Here is a 21,085-nt window from a genome sequence, read left to right on the forward strand (position 1 = left end):
AGGAGGAGAGGAGTTTGGCAGTGTTGTCACATTGTGCCCTTCACATTGCCCCACACCCTGTAAATCATTCAACAAAATACATGCAAACACTTCTTTCTGCAAAGTAGGGAGTCAAAACAGTAAAGGGAAGGGTGTTGCAAAGCCTTTAGTGCGTCTAGCTGTTACAGCTTATAGCACATTCAAAACAAAATTATTTTATGACTCCTATTTGAAATTATAGCTCCCTCAAAGAAAAGCAAAAATTCAAGACGAGAAACATGTATTTATTTCAATAATTCTAACATGAATAACTTGAGAGCTACACCTATGGTAACATCAGATCCCCTTTAACTTGCAGGTTTTTAGGAATGTTTCTAAACCGTGTAGCCTTTCTTCCATCAGGCCTCTTGTATACAGACAATCATATTCAGACGGTGGCAGGCAGTGGCAGTTCCACCTCACCCCTCCCATTCACGCCCTTGTGCTGACTTTCACAGGATTACTGTGTTGCAATAGCCTCATTGACAGAGGGCTGAAACTACGCCCAGTTGACAGTCAGGAGCCACAATGGAATGTGTTTACACAACATGTACGGTTTTGGTGTCAATCGTCATCATTGTTTCGAACGTGTAATTATAAATGAAATATTCTTATGGGAAGTATTAAAGAAGGCAGTTAAATTATGGTTTTATTTCCTTTCGCTTTTTATTTTTATTTAACATATTTATAAAAAAAAACAAACACTTCAATTTAACAGACAATTAAAATTATCCACACAATTGTGAAAACGTGAATTATGTATACAGATGATAAAAACAAATACCCACATATGTTACTAATTGATAGAAAACCCCCGCAGCCCTTCACTTCATGTATCAAAACAAAAAACTTTATGAACCTGCAAAACCAACACTCCAAAGGCAAACATGTTAATACCCAGTCATAAACAACGCAACGTACGTACAACTGACTGCATCTGCATAGTTTTCAGTGTAAAAGACTTTTAGCAAAAAAAAGTAGCGAAAAAAGAAACCAACACAAAGCAATGGCAGAGCAGTGCTTGTTCTTTTTCTCTTTCATGTTCAGGGACAATCACTCAGATCCCACGCCTCCACATTCTGTGCAGCAACAAGTAAACACTATTATTCTGGGGCGTCACTGTTCATGTCTTTGTGCAGACGTCTGCAAGAGTTTTGAACTTTGGTCCGAGCGTGTTTAAGAAGTCGAGGTTGTCACTGTCGCCGTTGTCACTGCAGCAGCCCACAGAGCCAGCTGCAGAGCCCTCCCCCTCAAACCCGTAGGAGTGGATGATGTCGTCCGCGTATCGCCCGTTCTCCTCTGTTCCCAGATAACCCAGCTTCTGCAAGACAACGTGAAAGGGAGAGGAAGTGGGTTATTTCTCGGTGTAGACTAAGCCTGTGCGATGGGAGGTGAGATACTACTCCCTGTGATAACACAAGGCTGCTCAGGATATGACTGGCAGTCAGATATTACACAGTGAACAAACAACTCATCAACAAGTTAAGAGAAATAATATTTCCCACCAAGAAGTTGAGAAATATTAAAGTTTACTGAGGATAACATCGAGGCTTAGAGAACAAGATTATATTGCACATGAGAGTTACCTGAGCTCTAACACAACAAAGAAGTTATTAAACCTCAGAAAATGAAATGTGTTCGCATCTGGACGCATTTCATTCTGCCACTCTCTCCCTTTTTTTCTTGTATTATAAAAATTAAAAACCCTAAACATGTCTGTATTCGTAAAACAACATTACCTGGTGTAGGTAGCGGCCATTTGTTTGCCAGGTTTGAAGAAAAGCTGAGTCCTGGATGAGGTTTCTGTGGTCGAGGCCCACACCGCTACTGACAAACTGACCTCCCAGCTGCTGAGCATCATACTGGCTGCTATACTGGCCAGAATAGTACTCCTGCATATTAGTTGTGTTGATACCACCCTTATAAATCCCATTCTCGTGTGTGTTTTGGCCTCCGATTGTGCTTGAGCTCTTGTTTCCCACCCATCCTACATTCAGCAAGGAACCCTTAGTTGAGCCCTTTGCTGCTTGTTCAACCCCAAAATGGGGAACAGTGATGAGACTTGAATCCTGTAGAGCAAAATGAAAATAAGAAATCAAGCAACAACTAAATAAATGAAGCAAAACATCTTTCAAATGAAAATATGGTTGCTTTATAGAGATTATATTGTAAGCTCAGGCAATGCCTTCACTGTAACATCCTCACCACTTCGTCCCCTGGGGCCTCAATGTTGGATTTGAGCAGGATTCCACCACTGTCTCCAATATCTTCAAATTCCATTTTGTCTCTCTTTGTCGTGCAGAAAAATGCAAGAAGCAAACCTGCAAATGAAAGCAAGTATGTAAGAAATGAGTGCACGAAGATTATGTTATTGTTATAAGCAGTGCTTCATGTGTGGTAAGCATCACGAGAGAGCACATAACTGCATTGCACACTGTAGAATACTATTGTATGTTTCACTGCTTAGTATAGAATAAATAAACAACAAGAGAACCTTCAGCTTTCTATCACTCTTCCTGCACTTTTACACATGCTCGAAGACAAAAAAAAATGCCTTATTTTTTTGCCTTGTTTCATTATCTACACAGTGTAGTCTACACCAGTCTGCTGGCAAGAAGATAGCAGTGGGGGACTCACAGAGCAGTAGGAGGAGTGCCAGAGGGAACAGCAGAGTCAGTAAACCCAGTGGCCCTAATGACACAGAGCTTTGCTTGGCCAAGCAGACTCCATCCTTGCACTGGCAGATCTTTACGTTCACCGTCTGTGGTCGACTCTCGCCCTGCAGATCTGAAACGATCATGGGAACTTCGTGATTCCCTGTAGGAAGCGCTTTGATCTGCTCCAACGTAGCTGCTGTGTCTGTGGAGGAAACAAATGTAACAATTAACAGGAGATTCTCCAAAAAATGGCAAAAAATACAGTGAAAAATTCATTAAATTTGAAATTTCAGGACAGATCAGATGACTTTAACATACATTTCATCCAAAGATGCAAGTATCAAAATATTAATCCTATCCCATCACAATAGACTTAAATTGCCCATGCTGCAAAATCCAAGTCTCATGAATCCACTTGTACGCCACCTAAAATCTGTGTTGGCACATTATGCTGTCTGATAAGTACAAAAAGAATATAAAAGGTACGTTTGCAGCGTCTCAGAAAAAGTGTCAGCACTGCAAAGTTTGTCCATCAAGTCTTTTTTCAACTGCAAAATGTCCCTTTCACTACATATTATGGACACAGTTATTTTAAAAAAACAACAACAATGTATTAATGAATCTTTGTTAGAAATTTTCATGTTTGCATTTTTGTAAAAACAAAATGGATATCAATTCTATTTTATTAGATTTATTCCAAATCTTTTTAGACTCAATAATATTAAAGTGCCCCTTCACTCAAATATGTTTCTTCTTGTTCCTGCAGTTGAATATTTGAGCTCCGCTTTGCAGAATGATGTACAAGCAGAGTTTGGCATTCAAAGTTTTTTTCAATCATATGCTGACACTGTAAAGTTTCTCTATGTTCATAAAAAGTTAGATTTTTAAGGAGCGGGCCGACGAGCATGATTTTGATATCACAAATAGTTTAGAGGCCAATGTTTGTCAAGTTATAGAAGTTTGATGTGGAAACCTGAAGCCTCCACTGCATACACTGAGAACAGACGTTACGGTGAAGATGAGACATGTTGTGTCCAACAGTTAAACTTCTGAAATTTTAGGAATTTGGATATTCATTGATTCAGGAATTTTTAATAAGGGGAGAATGAGTAGATGTAATTTTAGAAAGTTTAATGAGATGTGATTTTTTTTTTTTTTTTTGTGGAAAAACCATATCAGACAGGCTTTATTCCATGTAGAGTATTTTTTTTTTTTTTTATCTTGATACATGTCTGCAGGGGCTCTTTAATCTTAAACTGAAATGAGTATCTGTATCAAAAATGTAATATTAGTAGAGTTCTGAAATGAACAACTTCCACAACACCCTCTCATGCCTGGCTCTCGCTTGCTCATTAACCAAGAGTGCTACTCTGTCAGATACTTTGTTAATGGTTTATGTTGGAGCACACGGGACAAAAAATGCACTAAGGTTTGTTTCAATAATGCTTTGCTGTTAGTAAACATGTGTCTAATCAATCAATCAATCAATCAATCAATCAATCAATATTGCATGCTGCATAGTGTGAGTAACTGATGCAGACATTTAATAGTGCAATTAAAACACTTTCCAAACAGTTATTTTCCGATTTAATTTAAAAGACACTCTTAGTTCAAATTTGTACAAAGGTAACCACCTACCATTAAATCTGGTCACAGACCATTGGCCATTGTTGTCATGTGGCAAGCTAAAGCTGAAGGGGAAAGAGAAGGGAGACTGGTCTTTGTCTTCAGCCACAAGCAGCACAGAGCCAAGCTCTCCTTCCTTCTCACACAGCACCTGCTCAGCGGTGGGGAGCTCTGGCACATTGTCATTGACATCCTCCACCACAATGATGACTGTTCCTGTTCCTGTCTTGGAGCCTGCAATATATAAGTAATACATTAGTTCCCACGTAGAACAAATGTGGGCATGCCGGCACATAGGAACAGCAGAACGTGTTATTTCTTCGCTGTCAATTATCTGAAAATTTCGGATTCTGACAAGCATTGGGATACGAGCCTAATTATCACTATTACTCACCACACAAGAAAATAAGAGTCATTGTAAATGTCCAGTCACAACGAATCTTGCCAACTTGGTGTAAAACAAAGCCAGGGCCGAGCCGTAAAAATAGGTGCAGCTGGTATTCTTAACTGCTGTTGACTAATAAACTGTCTATGGTGACGTGGCACATAAAATAGACAGTTTCCCAGACCACAGTTTTCTTAATGGCAGAGCTGGTTTACAGAAGCACTGTCTCCTTTTGAGTTTGGCAAATAGCCATCAGGTGACAGATGCAGGTAATGAATTGGTCAACAGCACGGTGTCGAATGGTGCAAAGGTTCAGCCCAATCATAAAAGAACATGAGATGTATTTGAGCTTGTGTTATTTCCTGTATGGACTCCCCGTGGCTTATAGAATTCACGAGCAACTTACTAGCATCAATGGCCTTCATGGTGATATTGTAAAGTCCATCCTGGAGAAACTGCGACTCTTTGTCGATTGTGTTTGCAACCCTCAGCTCTCCAGTGTTTCTGTCGACATTGATCCAGGAGGCTGGGTCCGTGACCTTGTAATACCTAAGACACAATGGGAAAAGTACCTGTTTAATACCAGCACATCCAGTTTAGCAGTCTGAGTCTGCCCTCCGGTGTTTGAGAGAAGTAACGTGGTCTTGAGAATTAGCTGCAGTAGGGTCTCTTATTAGCCACAGTATGCCATGAGAAGATGTACGATTGCTTACTTGATACCATCACTGCTCTTGGTCTCAGGATCTACAGCTGTGTAAGTTCCTATCAGAGTGCCGTTTGGTGTGTTCTCTTTGACGGTGTAGCGGACAGTAGGAGCAGTGAATGTTGGGCCTTCGTCGACATTGGTGACGGCGATATCCACAGGGATGGACAGCCACTGGGCGTTGGTGCCGCTCAGCTTAGCTTCATTACGCGCAGAAATCTCAAGCTTTACCTTTTTGTTCTGCTCATAATCCAAAGGCTGGAAAAACAAGGAACCATAAAAGAGGTGCATTGTAAATACAAATCTGTTCTCATATAGGCTGGAACTTTCCATAAGATGTGTGGCACATTATATATTGTCACCAATACTACTAAATAATAACTTTAATATGAAATCACACTCACCTTTGAGATGTACAGGAGCCCCTCGTTTGTTTCGGGGTCAGTGTCAATCCTGAAATTTCCGGTTTCATTTCCTTTAGTGATCACAAATTTGGAAATCCAGTTTGGTGTGTTTATCAAATCTTTATCTTCAACAGGAATTCGAAGGATAAGTTTTTCGCTTTCGTTTTCTTTGATACTGACATTGTACTAAAAGGAAACAAACAAAGATTAGGTTACTTAGATGACAGCAAATCTTTCAATGTAGACATTATTTCAGTTGTCCAGCTGAATTATTTATTGCCTGTTTTTGAAATGTATCGTCTCCCATTTCAAACCACTTACAGACGTTTTGGTGAAAGTCGGCGGATTGTCGTTGATGTCACTCAGCATAATTGTTGCGGTTGCTGTGTTGGACCGACCTTTTGGTGCACCATCCAAATCTTTGATTTGCACGGGCACCATATACTTGTCTTGCACCTAAAAAAGAAATACAATAAAATGATAAAAGTAAAAGATAAATCACAAATTGAAATTAAGCAAGAAATCAATGTAAAGCACCTGTATAATCTAACATCTGTTACATTTAAATGATAAATAAAGTAAATCATGAACACAATGATGGCAGGGCGCACCTCTCTGTCAAGGGTGTTGGTTGCTGTGGTGATGACACCTGTTGCTGGGTTGATGGCAAACCGGTCTAATCCGGACAAGAGAGTGTACCTGATCTTCACATGGGCGGTGTTTGGTTTGTCTCTGTCTGTAGCGTTCACTTTCCCAATCACTGTCCCTGTGGAGAAAATCATGATCATTTAGAGCACCCAAACTGAATGGCAAATTTCGCTGAATTACTGTTGTGTATTTCTTGTTCCTCACCCACGCTGCTTTTCTCGGGCACAGTAAACATTAGCTTGTCTGTGAATTCTGGAGAATTGTCGTTCATGTCAACCACCTCTACTTGGATGGGCAAAGGTAAATCTGTCTCTTCAATTTGGTCTCTGTTATGAACACGGACCAACATCTGTAAAGAAAAAAGCAAAATTTTACAACGATAACACACAAATATGCAAAGAAGAGCAAAGTATATCGTATGGTTTCTTTTATTTTCAGTGTCAGACTGGTCATTTATAATTCCCATCAACTCTTGTACTTTATGGTCAAATAGAAATGATGCCATCCCGAACAAATACAGATGAATGTTTATTAGGGAAACAAAGCTCAAATCAAAGTTGACAGAAAATGAATCCGCAAGTATTGTGACAGATTCTTTGTATTAAGTGATAACAAACTGAACTTTGTTTGTTTTTTTAAAAGAAATTCTGATTGACCTACTTAACTGTTTTATGACATTTGTGTATGATTAATTCATGAGCAAATAACTGTTTGTTGCAGCGTCTTCTTCGCACTCACTTTAAATACTGGGAACTCCTCACGATCCACAGGTCCGAACACAGTCAACATCCCAGTTTCACTGTTGATTTTGAACATACCAACTGGATTCTCATTAACTCCAGGTCCACTGATGGTGTAGTACACATTGTGCGTGGCTTGAGAGTCGGATACAATCTACAAAAGAAACCAAATAAATTCATACAGATTCGACTGAACAAAACAAAAAAGCTAACAAAGGAGTAGTCTGTTATTCCTGAACTATTCATCATAGTTAATAAGGCATCTGTGTGGCCTCTTTCAGGGAGCAGTGCTATCAAATGGATTAAGGAGGGTCAAAACGTGACTGCATTAAAGCCTTAAGCAAGCTCCAATAGACAGTTTGGTCAAAACAAGTGTAAACAAGAACATCACAGAAATGAGTCATTTTAAAAGTAATGTTGTTAGTAAGTGACTTGCATAACCCGGCAACAATTTAATCACCCAAGAGAAAACGTGTGAAAAGACGTGTGTCGTAGCAAAGCGTGTTTTTTTTCATATTTTGTCAAGATTGAAATTACCACTTCAATGTCTTTTGGAAAAGGCCCCCCGTCATTCTCCAGTATGTTGAAGGGTGGAGGACTCCAGCGTCTTTTAGTGCGCTTCAGGAGGACTTGATCCGAGTGCTGTGGCATGCAAACAAGTCAAGACATTTGTAAAAGGGCCCACTCCCATTCTGGCCTGTATAAACGAGTTAGAATGTACAGCAAAGTCTTACATCCTGCATTGTGTTGCAGACTAGGTGAACTTCCATCTCGCTTCCCGGCCCGCTATTGTCTTGCACCGACACAGAAAATGTCCGACCCCTCGATGACACCGACACAGGAGCTGCAGCTACTAGATCTCCATTTCTTATCGTAAAACTCGTGTCCTTCACAATCAACTGCACGGATTTGGCGTCACAGTCGGTAGCTACAACTGGAAAACCGAGACGGGTTCAGTTAAAAACTCAAAGTGCAAGAGATCGGCTATAACTTTTGGTTTAGTTTATGCAGAGTTATGCCATGAACAAATTATCAGGAAAATACCTTTAGCGATTAGGTGTCCAGTTTGAATTGTTTGTGGCACAACTACGTGGAGAGATTCCGGGATTAAACACGACTCCACATGGGACAGGAGCTGAAAGAGAAAATCGATCCTTCAGTCAGTTTCAAATAGGGTTGACGCATTTGAAAGTTTGTTGTGAAAGTGTATGCTTCAACATCAAATATTGACAAAAACTAAAAGGTACGAACTTTTTGGTATAATGTAGAAAAATAAAGACTAATGTTCAATATTTAAAAAAAAAAATAATAATAATAATTAAAAAAAACGAACTGGAAACACTTACCAAAATTACGCAGATGTTAAAAATGAAAACGTTCCCCATGTTTGAATACATGTTGACGGACTTTGTCCCGGTCCGAAAGGTAGGAAGAGTCCACTTGGTCGATCGGAGAGCGACAGATGACAGATGCGTTGTCCTCGGTGTACTGTCACTCGTCTGTTTCTTCACCTGTGCTCTCAATGCGTGCAAGTCAAAGGGAGCCGTCCGTATCTGTCGTTACTGGCGGTGAGTCAGCGGACACACCCCGGCTGACACACCCAAAGAACCTCCCAACATGCAGGAGAAGCACCTTTGGTCTGTGCTCAAGCGTTGTGTCGTTTTTTACTGAGCACGTAAACCCTCCTAAAAGTTTGCAGGTGTGTATTTTTTTCCCACCAGCAGGGGGAAACATTGACTTAGTCTTGTGGCAGAAGGCTGCAACACCTTAAACTAGACGGCATATAATTTCCCAGAAAAGAGTTAAAGCTGCATATGAACCAAACATAATTCACCATTCAAATGACTTTTACACCGCTTTCTATAAGAGCAGGAGCTCTTTTGTTTTAAATCATATTTTTTTGCACTAATCCTTGCAGCAATTTCTTGTTTGTCTGTGTGTTTGTTTTGTGAGACCTCTCCCAGGTCTACACAGAGCTTGACCTCTGCTTGCCCCTCCTCTCCCCTCTGCAACTCCACTGAAGCATTCTGGTAGGAGGAACAGAACTGGGCTCCTCACTTAACACCACAGGAATGTGAGCTGAATGAAAGCCTGGTGTGTGGGGGCGAGGCTGTGATCCCACAGCGAAGCTCTCACTATCTCTAGAAACTGCTGATAAAAGTTAGAGTGGTCCGGGCCTGAAACAATTGTGGGCCTGTGTTATTTAAACACAAGGATCTACTGTAGGCTGATGTGTGGACCTTGTAAAAGAATGCCCTGGGAAGTGAGACTTCTGCAGGGGGCCTGCAACAGGAAAGGTGAGAAAAATGTCAGGAAGACTGTGAGTCATGGGTGTGGACGTAATGAAAGGGCTTGGGGCTGGAAATGTTTACCAGCAGATGCAAAACAGACTCAGCAAAACTGAAAATGAATTCCCGTGTACAGTAAAACAAATCTATTATCTTTCTGAGTATTCTATGAGTGACACTTTTTCGGATCTCTCCCACACCGTCCACTCGTTGTGATAAACAGTAGAAATATTAGTCACCACCGATAAATTATGTTAATTACCAAAGTAATTTACGAAGGCCAAAGGTTTATCTGAAAGACTCTTCCAATAACTTGGAACTTCTCAGGAGATACACAAATGTCTCGTCGTCATTGCAGTATGACTTTACCTGTTTCATCTTGAACTAGACTGTGTTGTTGCCAGGTCTGGTAGGTTTGGTGGTTGGAACACACCTGTTCACTATTGCTGATATAGTTTTGAACACATCCTCTGCGTGACGTCAACAAATTGTCTGTGCTGCCAGGATGCAGCCAGATTGCCGGAAGAGCAGACTCAGGATGTTTTCAGTCACCGCAGGTCTGAACGACAAATGTGAATCCAGTTGTTCAGTTTATAATAGTGACATACAGCACGTATCCCAGAGGTAAAAAAGTTTCAGGTTACATCTATAAAGCAGACATGACACTCAGCTCTCCACACCCTTTGGATGAGCGCCAAACCACTGGCAGAGTGAAGTGTTCACGTCATACAAGGAGTTATTTTTTGGGTGACACATGTTGCTTACTGGTGCTCGGGCTTTTCATATGAATAATACCGTCTTGATTATTTGGGTGTATTTTACAGTCATATCAACTGAAGCGTTGTCATCAAATAGTTCTCACTTCCCAAGAACTCTCGCCTGCGTTAAAAGTTGTTGCAACATAGTGATTTAATATTTTCTAATGCATTCATTGATTGCAACTAACGTGCCAAAGATGATATCCTTATTAACACGGCACCTTTACACCAGTACATATATAGGACATTGCTTTCTGAGGCTGCTCTTAAATTTTGACTGTTAAGGACACTGAAATGTTTACAGGATTTGCATTCTCCAAAAGTGGCTTGGTCACTTGAACTTCAGACATGTGACACACCCAGCCCCTGCATTTTTTTATTTTTTTTTTTTTTTGTGTAACAAACTCACTCTACTGCATTTCAGAGTCCATTTTTGAAGATAAACCTGACAATCCACATTTTTTGTTGGTTACATTTTAATTCAGTTAGTTTAAAAAATCTCTCAGAGACCATGGTAAGATATTTTTGTTAAATCTTTGATCTCACACAGTGTAATTGCAACAGTCTCTTTCGATCCTTCTACGTACCACCTTTTTTCATGTACTGTATCTTAAAGCACCATCGAAACTATCCATTCATCTTTGTGCTGTGCTTTTATGCTGACTAAAAAAGTCAGTGAAGTCCTTCCTATAGGGCAACCATTCCCACTGAGTGAAAAGAAATGGCACAGTGGAAGCTCAACGCCCATAAATCATAAACCGATACTGTAGTTCCCCTCTCACACCTTTGATCATGGGGGAGTACAGGGTTCACGTATCTTCGCAGCGCAAACTCTGCCTGTGCCAACATGCATCCCATTTAATCTCTGTGCTTCTTTGTAAAGCAAACACACCGACACCTATGTGCAGACACAATCCAGTGTGCCGCTAAATGTTTATGAGCAGTGAAGTCAGAAACTGTGGTGTCCTCCCTGGGAATTTCATGGGCACTGGTGAAGTTTTACAGATGAGTGAGAAAGTATTGGCCACAAGGGCAGATACATGTTTCAAGTGAATATCAAAATCATAAATAAATTGTAGACTTAATCATGTGCTGCAAAGTGAAGGTAGAAATGTTAATTTTGTTGTCATGTTTTATCCAAAAAAGAAAAAGAAAAAAAAAAATACTTCACACATTGCCACTCCAAGTTCATACAAAAAAGAGGAAAAGTACATCTGCCTGGTTTTAATTCGTGTTTGGAGGGATTTTGTTTAATTTCAAGCCACCTGTTTGCTATGTATTTTTTTAGACAATAAAGCTGCACACAAATATCACAGCTACACACAAAGTGGATTTAGTAGCGTCCTTTTTGTCTCCGCCTGTTATCAGCAGCATGCGCAATCAAACGGAGCGAAGAACCGCCTATTGCTGTAAAACTTGTTCCAACCCCCTCCAAAGGGGTTAAAGTCTGTACCCGACCAACAATACCTTACTTAGCAAGTCAAACTGACGCAGTTTCACCTCAACGGGACGATTAAGACGTTTTTTGATTTTTGTTTTTTGTTTCTAGTTTTTATCTTCAAGCTGATGGCTCCACTGCTGAAATGCTGCCTGTTTACTCTGCTGGTGCTCTTCCTCACTGTGAGTAAACGGTTCAGTGTGTGCAACATGTTATTGTAGGTTAATTCCTCTGTGTAGAAAAGCGGATCTGGAACAGGTGTGGCTCCTGTCCGGCCAATGTATTAAACTCGTACGTTTCAGCGATAAAATCATAGCTACAGCGATAGATAGAAAACAGGAGGTAAATGCGCAGTCTCCGTGTTTGTATGGACTCTCACTTATTCTTCTGGAAGGTCACGTAGCAGTTCGTTATTTCCTCTTCAGAGAAGTAGCTGCATAAATAATGTGGAAAAGAAACTTTGGGGTCACTCAGGTCCAGCTGTGAGGTGTAAGTCATTATCACATGTCAAAGAGTCTCATCTCAATTCGATGGAGGTTTGAAGTTGATGAATGATTATATTAAGAGTCCCTGTTTTTAGTGTATCCGATTTTCCCGTTAGATGCATACTAAAAGACATGATTTTTTTTTTCAAACTTTTTTGATGAAGCCACGATGACAATGAAATAAGAAATTCTCTGTAAGCACATATTTTGTTGCTATTTTGTTTTTAATAGGCTGTATACGTAACTGCATAACTGAGATCCCCAAAGGATCATGCATCTTCTGGTGTAAATAATATAATGTCTTAATGAATGTCATATGAGTGAGGAGCAACAATATACCATATGATTTTGTAATCATTACACATGCACAATTATAACGTTTTTCTTCCCTCTTTGTTTACCTGCAGCTTGTTCCTGTGGGGGCAGAAGGAAACGGGCCTCAGTTACACAGACAGAAAAGAGAGTGGATCTTAGCTCCCAAGAAACTTCATGAAAACCAAGATTACACCCTCTATGACTTTATAGCCAAAGTGAGTACTTCTTTGCTCTATTTTTTTTACGAAGAATTATATTAATACTGAATATCCTAACTCTATACTTAGATGTTTTTAAATATAGCTATACAGCTTATTGCAGATATTTAACTTTAGGTAGCGCAACATTTTAATCCTTAAAATACCCATGTCATCGTCAAGAACATTATCTTTGTATTTTCCACCTGACTGGTTTTATCCTCAGGTCACATTTGTAGCTTAGAAGTATGAGTGAGAAGCACTCCTGACACATTCTGGCAGACTTATACATTCATAACGAGTCAGTTCAGATGGGTTACGTGATGATGAATGCATCTTTGTTCAGATATTTTGACACACAAGCTTATCTTGTTTCATATCTCAGCTAGATGTTGCTTTAAGTTTAATTATCTGAGCCATGTTACAATTGTTGTTGTGCCAACTAACAACAATGCAAGTATGTTCAGATGTCAGATCAGACTGAAAACAGTTTGAATGAAAAACAACAGTAATATCACATGCTTTTGTTTACATCTGAATGATGTTCATTTGAAAATATGCTTCATAGAATACAGATTTTTTTTATTTTTCATAATATAAACATACAGTAAGAAGGCTACTGTGATTTATACTTTCATTGTAATTTAAGATGTTATGTTTCAAGAAGGATCCATTCTGTGTTTATGTATCTATATTTCAGATTCGCTCAGATAAGGAGAACTTCACGAAGATAGTATACTCTATATCGGGGCCTGGTGTTAACGAAACCCCTTTTAATATATTTGGTGTTGACAAAGACACCGGCTTTGTGAAAATCTATTCCATTCTGGACCGGGAGAAGACCCCCTTTTTTCATGTAAGTTCAATTTAAAACAAAGTTCACAAGGAGTCATGAGTTGTACAGTGAAGAAATGGTAAAAAAGCTGTTCTGTTTTTTTGCTTTTTAAAACATTTTTTAGTTAAAAGGTATGGCAAAGTTCATCAACCAGACCAACGCTGAACCTGTTCTTGACCTTAAAATTGTCGTTGAGGATGAAAATGACTGCCAACCTGTCATTGAAATGCAACAAGTCGGACGGGTCAATGAATCCAGTGCAACAGGTATTTTAAGATATACTACGTATTGTGATATGACTTCAGAAAAAGAAAACAAAATACCAACAGTATTCAATCAACTTTATTGTGATTTCTAGGTACTGTTGTCATGAAAGTGATAGCTACTGATGCTGACCAAGAGGGAACACTTCACTCCAAGATTCACTATAGCATTGTACAGCAGAGCAACAGAGCTGGGATGTTCTCCATCAACTCTCAGACTGGGGAGGTCATGGTTCAACAGAACACTCTGGACAGGGAGGTGAGTCACTTTAATGACCTCATTAGTAGCTTGAAATTAAATCTTCTGTTGTCTGATGCAACAAAAAAGTTAGCATTTCAGAACATAGTAGCCAAATTTGCATTACCACATTACATAAACATGTTCTACCATAAACCTAATTCCATATTAGTTATTATTGTCAATGATGAAGAAACATTTTGCATATTTCTCTCAATATGCAACTGTAACAGAATTATAGTCATGTTTGTCAAGAATCTTTACATGAAATAAAAAATTGGAATCTACTAATCAGTTTATTGCATCTCTGACTTTTTTGTTTGTTAGGAACAAGATACATATAAGTTGATGATAAAAGCCAGTGACTTAAATGGACTGCCAGAAGGATTGTCAGGAACTGGAGAGATTGAGATCAGAATTCTCGACATAAATGACAATATTCCCACACTGGAAAAAAAATGGGTAAGCGTGAAATGTTCACTAAAACCAAACTATGCTATTCTTCTTTAATAGATGTTTTTGATGATGCTTGACAGTAACTGTTGATGTGCATTTTATTTGCAGTATGAAGGGAGTGTGATGGAGAACACAGTCAATGTGGAGGTTTTGAGGATAAGAGCCATTGACATGGATCTAATGTACACTGACAACTGGCTGGCTGTCTTCAAAATAGTCTCGGGGAATGAGGGAGGTTATTTCAGTATCACCACTGATTCTCAGACCAATGAGGGAATTATCATGATTCACAAGGTAAAGTGTTGTATTATTCTGGTGGATTGAAATTGTGTATAGCAAAAATGAGGGACGTGATTCAGCCATCAGAGTAAACATTACTGCAACATCGGATGTAAGCTGTGTCCTTTATATCTACAGGCCCTGGACTATGAGGAACTAAAGGTGCTCAACTTGCAAGTTGCGGTTTCCAACAAAGCAGAGTACAATTTTGGCAGTGTGTCCATCCCAGAAAAATTGTACCGTATCACTGTTAATGTGATCAATCAGAAGGAAGACCCCCGTTTCCAACCAAGCGTCAAAGTTGTGACCATCTCTGAGGACCACACATCGGTCTCCATCAACAAAGTCATAGCTACTTACACTGCTATTGACAGTGACACACTAAAGACTGCCACCAACGTAAGGTACAGTCACATACTTAAGGTTAAAGATGGTACTTAACAATAGATATATAGATGGATAGTTCACTTTTTGTCCTCACATGCATGGATTTATATAATTTCAGGTATGCAAAACGCCGTGATGACGACAACTGGTTGATTATCGACAGAAATACAGCAGATATCAAGCTGAATAAATGGCCCGACAGAGAGTCCAAGTTCTTGGTTAATGGAACATATTTTGCGGAAATTATATGTATCACCAATGGTGAGTTCTGTCACTATTGCATTAACTGTTGAGGTGCAAAACAGATTAATAATAATCTCTCTTTTGACTTGCTTTCAGAGGTTCCCTCAAAAACTGCTACAGGGACCATAGCCATTCAGGTGAAGGACTTCAATGATAACTGTCCAACACTGATCTCTAAAACTCAGACCATGTGCCTTAAGGACAATGTGATCTATGCCGCAGCAGTAGATATAGACGAGTTCCCCAATTCAGCACCATTTGAGTTCACTGTGATTGAAGGGAGCAGCAAAGGGAATTGGAAAGTGGAGCATCTTAATGGTGAGGACTTCCTGCAAATTCCTGTTAAAAGTGCTTTACAAGGTTAACTTTAAAAAGATATCCAGCTCTAGATTTATCTATTATCTCCAAAACATTTGATTTCTTAAGACTCACAACAGACCAAGAACATACTGGTATTCTAACAAAACAATATTTTATTTATATAGTTGTAGCAATTATTAAAACTGCTGCAAATATATTTTTAGCTCCAAAACACTTAGCCACGGGTGTTTCTCTCTCAGAATATTTGCAGTCGCACACTCAAATTGAATGGAACCTTTAATCATGGCCCCCTACTACCATGTCTGCTTTTTCTTTTTTAGCTGTTTTAAAAAAATCTTCTTTCTTATCTTTTCTCAGACACCGTAGCTATTCTGCGAGACCAGGCCAATTTGTGGCCAGGCAACTACAAAGTGGCATTAAAGATCATGGACCAGCAAGGAAAGTCGTGCGTGGATGTTCAGATAATGGATATAATTGTGTGCACTTGCCTTAAAAACACTAAAACCTGCTTGCACACCACAGCGACTGCAGGTTTTGGAGCTGCAGGTATCCTGCTCCTGTTGCTGGGACTGCTGCTGCTATTGCGTAAGTAGAGTAATCAATACTGATTTTTTTCTCTTGCAGTTTGATATGAATCATTAAATTATTTGCCCAACCCAACCCAATGGATGGGCCACAGGCAGTTTTTAAAAGAGGCAGATGCATTACAACAAATATTTACTTTCTTTCCCATTTGTAATGAAAGTGATTGACTGACCGATTGATTGGACTTCATTTGACCTGACCACTATACAACGACATCTTCTGATACAGTGTTAAATGTAATTTTCAATATATGTTTTTTTCAGTGGTGCCCCTACTGTTGATTTTCTGCCTATGTGGAAGTACAGCAGCTCTCGCAGATTTCAAGGCTATTCCGTTTGATACGAAACAACAGCTAATCTCATATCACACTGAGGGACAGGGAGAAGACAAGGTAGTATAGATCTTCTGAAACTCTTAGATGTTTCCTGCTTTGATAATTATATTATAAAAATGTACCTAACTTGCTGCTTCTCTGACTGGATTATACATTTTTCTTCTCACAGGAAGTTCCTCTTCTGCACGTTCCAGTGGAGGTCGATGGCGGCACAATATATGCCAAGAACATCAACACCTATGGGAGAAAGGGATACCTTGGAGGATTGATTGAATTAGGAGGAGCAGCAGGTGGAGGAGCAGCCTTGGGCAGTGCCATCAACAACTCCACTTTGACAGCTGAGAACATGGACCTGTACAACCAATATAGACACTTCAGTGGGCAGGAGGACAGAGAGTTTGTGGGTACAGGGATGATGACCGGAGGACAAATGAGTTTCAGCCATTACAGAGGTGGGGTCTTTGATGGGATGGCTCTATCTGATGAGTTCCTAGAGGAGTACTATTCAAGTGTGAGTATCTGTGAAGTTAATTAAAACCCCATGTCTGATCCAAATTGTTTATTAATATTCACAATATGGTAAATGCTGGAATTTATGTGTATTTGTTTATTTTCACATTGTCAGTTTTCATCATAAGTATGTAAGATCAAGTAGAAGCTGTATTATTCTGTCACAATTGAAATGACAGTGTTATTGACGTCCCATTCATATATTCTGTCTTTACGTGTTTGCAGAAATCAAACCATGCTGCAAACCAATCTCATCAGAGGGACGGTCTGCTGGTTTATGACTACGAAGGTCAACAGTCTCCAGTAGGTTCTGTTGGCTGTTGCAGTCTTCTTGAAAATGATGATGATCTTGCATTCCTGAATGACCTTGGGCCTAAGTTTAAAACCCTGGCTGAGATCTGTGGAAGATCCACCGTGGTGACCGAGTCTGTGAGTGCAGGAGTTTCTATCCCCCCGATCAGACCAGTGTCTCCTGTCAGGCCGTCCACTTCGACCCACACACATGTCCACACTCACACAAAAACAATCAGAGACAGGGACCGTGTCAACGTCAACACCCTCAACACCTCCAATGTAGCGTCAGGCTCCTCCACCATTATGCAAGAAGAGCGAATCACTGAGAGAGCCCAGGTTCCAGCAACTGTTCCCACGGCACACGTCCAGGACAAGGTAGTGATTCCCAGTCAGACACTGCTCATACAGCAGCCAGCTATGTACTATGCTGCCACGCCCATGTATGTAGTCGAGTCCAAGCCCCAAATGATGCTAGTGACAGGGGGCACCCAGCAATCAGTGGGTCAAGTTGGGCTCAGTCATGGGCTGGTGCAAGTTAGTGGGCTCCAAGGTTCTCAGGGTGTGGTACTCGTTGATAGGGACGTAGGAATGGGTGTAGCGACTGGGCAGGTAGCACAAGGCCGTTCACAAGGATCCGTCTCCAGGTCCAGACAAGTGTTGGTGGTGGAGAGTGGGTCCTCGGGAGGAGAGCAAGGTGCACACTTAGCACAGGGCTTTGTTCAGACAGGACAGGGATCTACAGAGCAGGGCTTTGAGGTCAGAGGTCAAGGTGTGCAGGTGAAAGGTCAGACTTTTTCTCTGGGTTCACGCGGCTCTAAAGGATCAAATGATGACTTTGCCCTGACAGCCAAACCCAAGGTGCAAGGGAGCCAGAGAGTGGTTGTGCAACATAAGAAGGTCTCAGTGACTGAGAGAAATATTGAGTCCAGTACAAGAGCATAAACAAACCCTTTTGTTTAGCCAATCTACATATGTCACACTTGTTTTAACATATGATGACATATATTTCCGCAGACTAAAATTTACAAAACAAAGTTTTTAGTTGTTTATTTTTTTATTTTTTTTTGTATATAAAAAATGGTGGGGGGGGGCTGAGGTGAGTGGTATTCAGTTGGTTACAATCTGCAACCTTAACACTACATGCCATTAATTCCTAAACTGCTCCTTTAATAACAGAATGTGCATTGATTTCTTGGCTGCTGATTGTTAAAATGAGGCTGTGTATGCATTTGTTGAAAGTGTATACAATACGCTATTAATTATAAGTATATTAATGAGAGAAAAAAGATTTTACCTATCAAACAAAAAATGCAAACCTCTGACCTTATCTCCCAACTAAAGAGAAACTGGAAGTACAGCACAGAACAAACTAAAAGGTGACTCCCTGCTTTAGTTAGTTACATATCAGAACAGGGAGTTCCTTGCCCATCCCAGATCCCAATATGCCAAACTATGGTAAGACAGGAACCACTTCACTGGTTGCTACTGGTTAGTTATCCCTGAAGGCTATATTTTGGAACAAGTCACCAGCTGGCAATCACCCACACAATTAAAATGTATCATCCAATTAAAGCGCCTCAAACAACGCTAACCAGACGCTTCCACACCCCAAGAAGGATATGAAGGGAAGGAAACACAGTACATGCAGTACACTAGTACTCTGGAAACACTAGGAATTTGTGTAGTCCCTGAGTCTGACAAAATGATTATAATGATTGTGGAAATGGAAAGTGAAAAATGTATTATTTACACCAAAATATCTTGCATTTGTCACTGGTATGGATTACTATCTCTCGTCAAACCTCAGCAGAGGTACTCCAGGGCCTTAAAAACCACAATTGGACCCTTAAAGTCTTAGTTATTGCTCTTCTAGATTAAAACAGCACAGACCATGGCTGTATGGGAATATTTACTGTGCAGCAACAACTATGATTATCAGTCTTGAGAAGCTCACAATTATTTTAAGAGAAACTAGGGCAAAAATAGAAGCTGTAGCTACTACCATGTTGCATTTATCCATATAGGCTTTCAACACCAGATTCAGTTTCCTGAGTACTGAATTATTTAAATGTGGTGTTATTCTAAATATTCTTGTTTTGCATTTTGTAATATTGAAGCTTTAGCTACGACAAAAGTTGCTCAGCTAACAATTAGATTGAAACTAATCAGTAACTGCTTGGAAAAGGTAAATGCTGGGTTTACTTTTAAACTGCTAAAAGAACCTTCTGCAGAAAAAGCCAAAGTGTTGAAGTGATTGAATGCATATATATGTAGCTAAACTGTCATTACGAATATAAACCAAAGAAGAAAATAAAAGACAACTTCTCTGCTGTATTGTTGCACTCTTTTTTTTATTATTTCTACAGAATATGTGTATTATTAAATTGTACAATCAACCAAGTGTCAACGCTGTAAAAATTGCACAGAATAGCATCCTGTTTTTGTAAAATGTATTTTGTGTCATAATTACCAGAAATAGTTTTCATATGTTGTTGTTTTTGTTTATTTGTGTGTAAAGGTAACATAATTTGGGTTTGTGGCTGGGCAGAGTAATCAAGGATCAGCTTACCAAGCACTGAATATATTTGGTGGAGTCACACTGTTTGATACTGTTGCTGTTGCTGTTGATGAATATGTATTTTCATATCTAGTTTCTCGTATGCTACATGAATATAGCAGTACCAAAAGTACAAATGACAATTAAGTTTTTGTTTTTTAAGTTTTGCACCTCGTATCATAATAAAATCAGTCAACAGATGGGGGATATGGCTGTGGTGGTTCAGATTTATTTGATGTGTGCTATGTCTAAAGTGAATCTGATCAGTTGCATAGAATTTCATCAGAGCAGGTAAAAGATCACATAGTCAAGTATGCTCCCTTGTGAACAAATAAAGAATTCTGAGTGTCAGCTACAGTTGCATTCAGAAAAAGTTGTCTAATTATCTCATTCTGATAAAAATGTGAGCTCTCACAAGGTTTTTCACTTTTCTTTTTTATTTGAAATAAGTCAACTCTACAGTTACCACTGAATAGAAACATTTAGCTTGTTTGGCTTAACAATTGAAATGATCAAATCGTGGTTGTGGCATAGTATTGGCAGTACTCATCATTTCAAAGTTTCATCGTCTTTCTTTAACAATTCACCTTTACATATATTTTTTGGCTTATCCCCTTCTGTTCTCTTTCTTCTCCACCTTCAAAATATGTTTTTTATCATTTTAGTCAATGTATTGTTTTATTGCTTTGTTGTTCTACTGGTATCTAACCAGAACAGGTGTGTCCTCCAGATAATGTCACCTTGCAAAGTTTGTCTTTCCCAATCTCAGACAGAGCTGTCAGTTTATGTTTAAAACTGCTCCGAGCAATTTTGTTAATGAACCTTTCATCAGTTGTGACATCCAGAAGAAAAGTGAGTTAATTTATGACATGGAATTTATAAGACTTGGCCTCATTGAGGTGATCCGACTAACTTGTCATGGATCAGACCTACAACTCTCAGCTCGACCTCGCAATTATCGCTTTCTCTTTTTCTTTCCTCTGGTATTATTTGTTTGAGATAAATATTGTCCTTTGCGCCATTTTCCCTAAAAGAAGAGAAGGTTAATAACATGATTTGCTTCTAATTTACTTATAATAACATACCGAAAAGCCGGCTATTCTGAGTATTTTCCACCTTAC

The 21,085-nt window shown here is 39.5% G+C and overlaps 2 protein-coding genes across 2 annotated transcripts; one reads left to right on the plus strand and one right to left on the minus strand.

Moving 5' to 3' along the window:
- Positions 1–298: 298 nt before the first annotated feature.
- Positions 299–8,822, minus strand: dsc2l (desmocollin 2 like). The gene is made up of 16 exons (XM_069692046.1): positions 8,528–8,822; positions 8,226–8,316; positions 7,916–8,115; positions 7,719–7,823; positions 7,180–7,335; positions 6,646–6,790; positions 6,405–6,559; positions 6,115–6,249; positions 5,794–5,979; positions 5,400–5,647; positions 5,093–5,235; positions 4,314–4,535; positions 2,656–2,877; positions 2,224–2,339; positions 1,758–2,087; positions 299–1,339 (listed from the first exon to the last, which is right to left on the minus strand). Exons 1-16 carry the CDS (start codon positions 8,576–8,578, stop codon positions 1,142–1,144), a joined length of 2,703 nt encoding a protein of 900 aa, XP_069548147.1. The 5' UTR covers positions 8,579–8,822; the 3' UTR covers positions 299–1,141.
- A 2,879-nt stretch (positions 8,823–11,701) lies between these two features.
- On the plus strand, positions 11,702–20,171 carry LOC138617241 (desmoglein-2-like protein). The gene is made up of 14 exons (XM_069692041.1): positions 11,702–11,847; positions 12,558–12,680; positions 13,363–13,518; positions 13,622–13,763; positions 13,856–14,019; positions 14,326–14,460; positions 14,563–14,748; positions 14,872–15,137; positions 15,239–15,381; positions 15,460–15,681; positions 16,042–16,269; positions 16,533–16,660; positions 16,773–17,114; positions 17,339–20,171. Exons 1-14 carry the CDS (start codon positions 11,794–11,796, stop codon positions 18,347–18,349), a joined length of 3,300 nt encoding a protein of 1,099 aa, XP_069548142.1. The 5' UTR covers positions 11,702–11,793; the 3' UTR covers positions 18,350–20,171.
- The last annotated feature ends 914 nt before the right edge of the window (positions 20,172–21,085 follow it).

Source organism: Brachyistius frenatus, unplaced genomic scaffold (assembly GCF_029030835.1).
Source record: "Brachyistius frenatus isolate BFR_SWC_R1_liver_20210118 unplaced genomic scaffold, ASM2903083v1 Contig_12, whole genome shotgun sequence".
Lineage (NCBI taxonomy): Eukaryota > Metazoa > Chordata > Actinopteri > Embiotocidae > Brachyistius > Brachyistius frenatus.

Excerpts from the sequence above, each read along its gene's own strand:
- dsc2l (XM_069692046.1), bottom strand. The coding sequence starts at position 8,578 with ATGTATTCAAACATGGGGAACGTTTTCATTTTTAACATCTGCGTAATT. Across the intron at positions 6,560-6,645 it reads GCCCGAGAAAAGCAGCGTGG|GGACAGTGATTGGGAAAGTG; the intron begins GTGAGGAACAAG and ends TTTTCTCCACAG. Across the intron at positions 4,536-5,092 it reads CATGAAGGCCATTGATGCTA|GCTCCAAGACAGGAACAGGA; the intron begins GTAAGTTGCTCG and ends TATATATTGCAG.
- LOC138617241 (XM_069692041.1), top strand. The coding sequence starts at position 11,794 with ATGGCTCCACTGCTGAAATGCTGCCTGTTTACTCTGCTGGTGCTCTTC. Across the intron at positions 11,848-12,557 it reads TGCTGGTGCTCTTCCTCACT|CTTGTTCCTGTGGGGGCAGA; the intron begins GTGAGTAAACGG and ends GTTTACCTGCAG. Across the intron at positions 14,020-14,325 it reads AGAACACTCTGGACAGGGAG|GAACAAGATACATATAAGTT; the intron begins GTGAGTCACTTT and ends TTTGTTTGTTAG.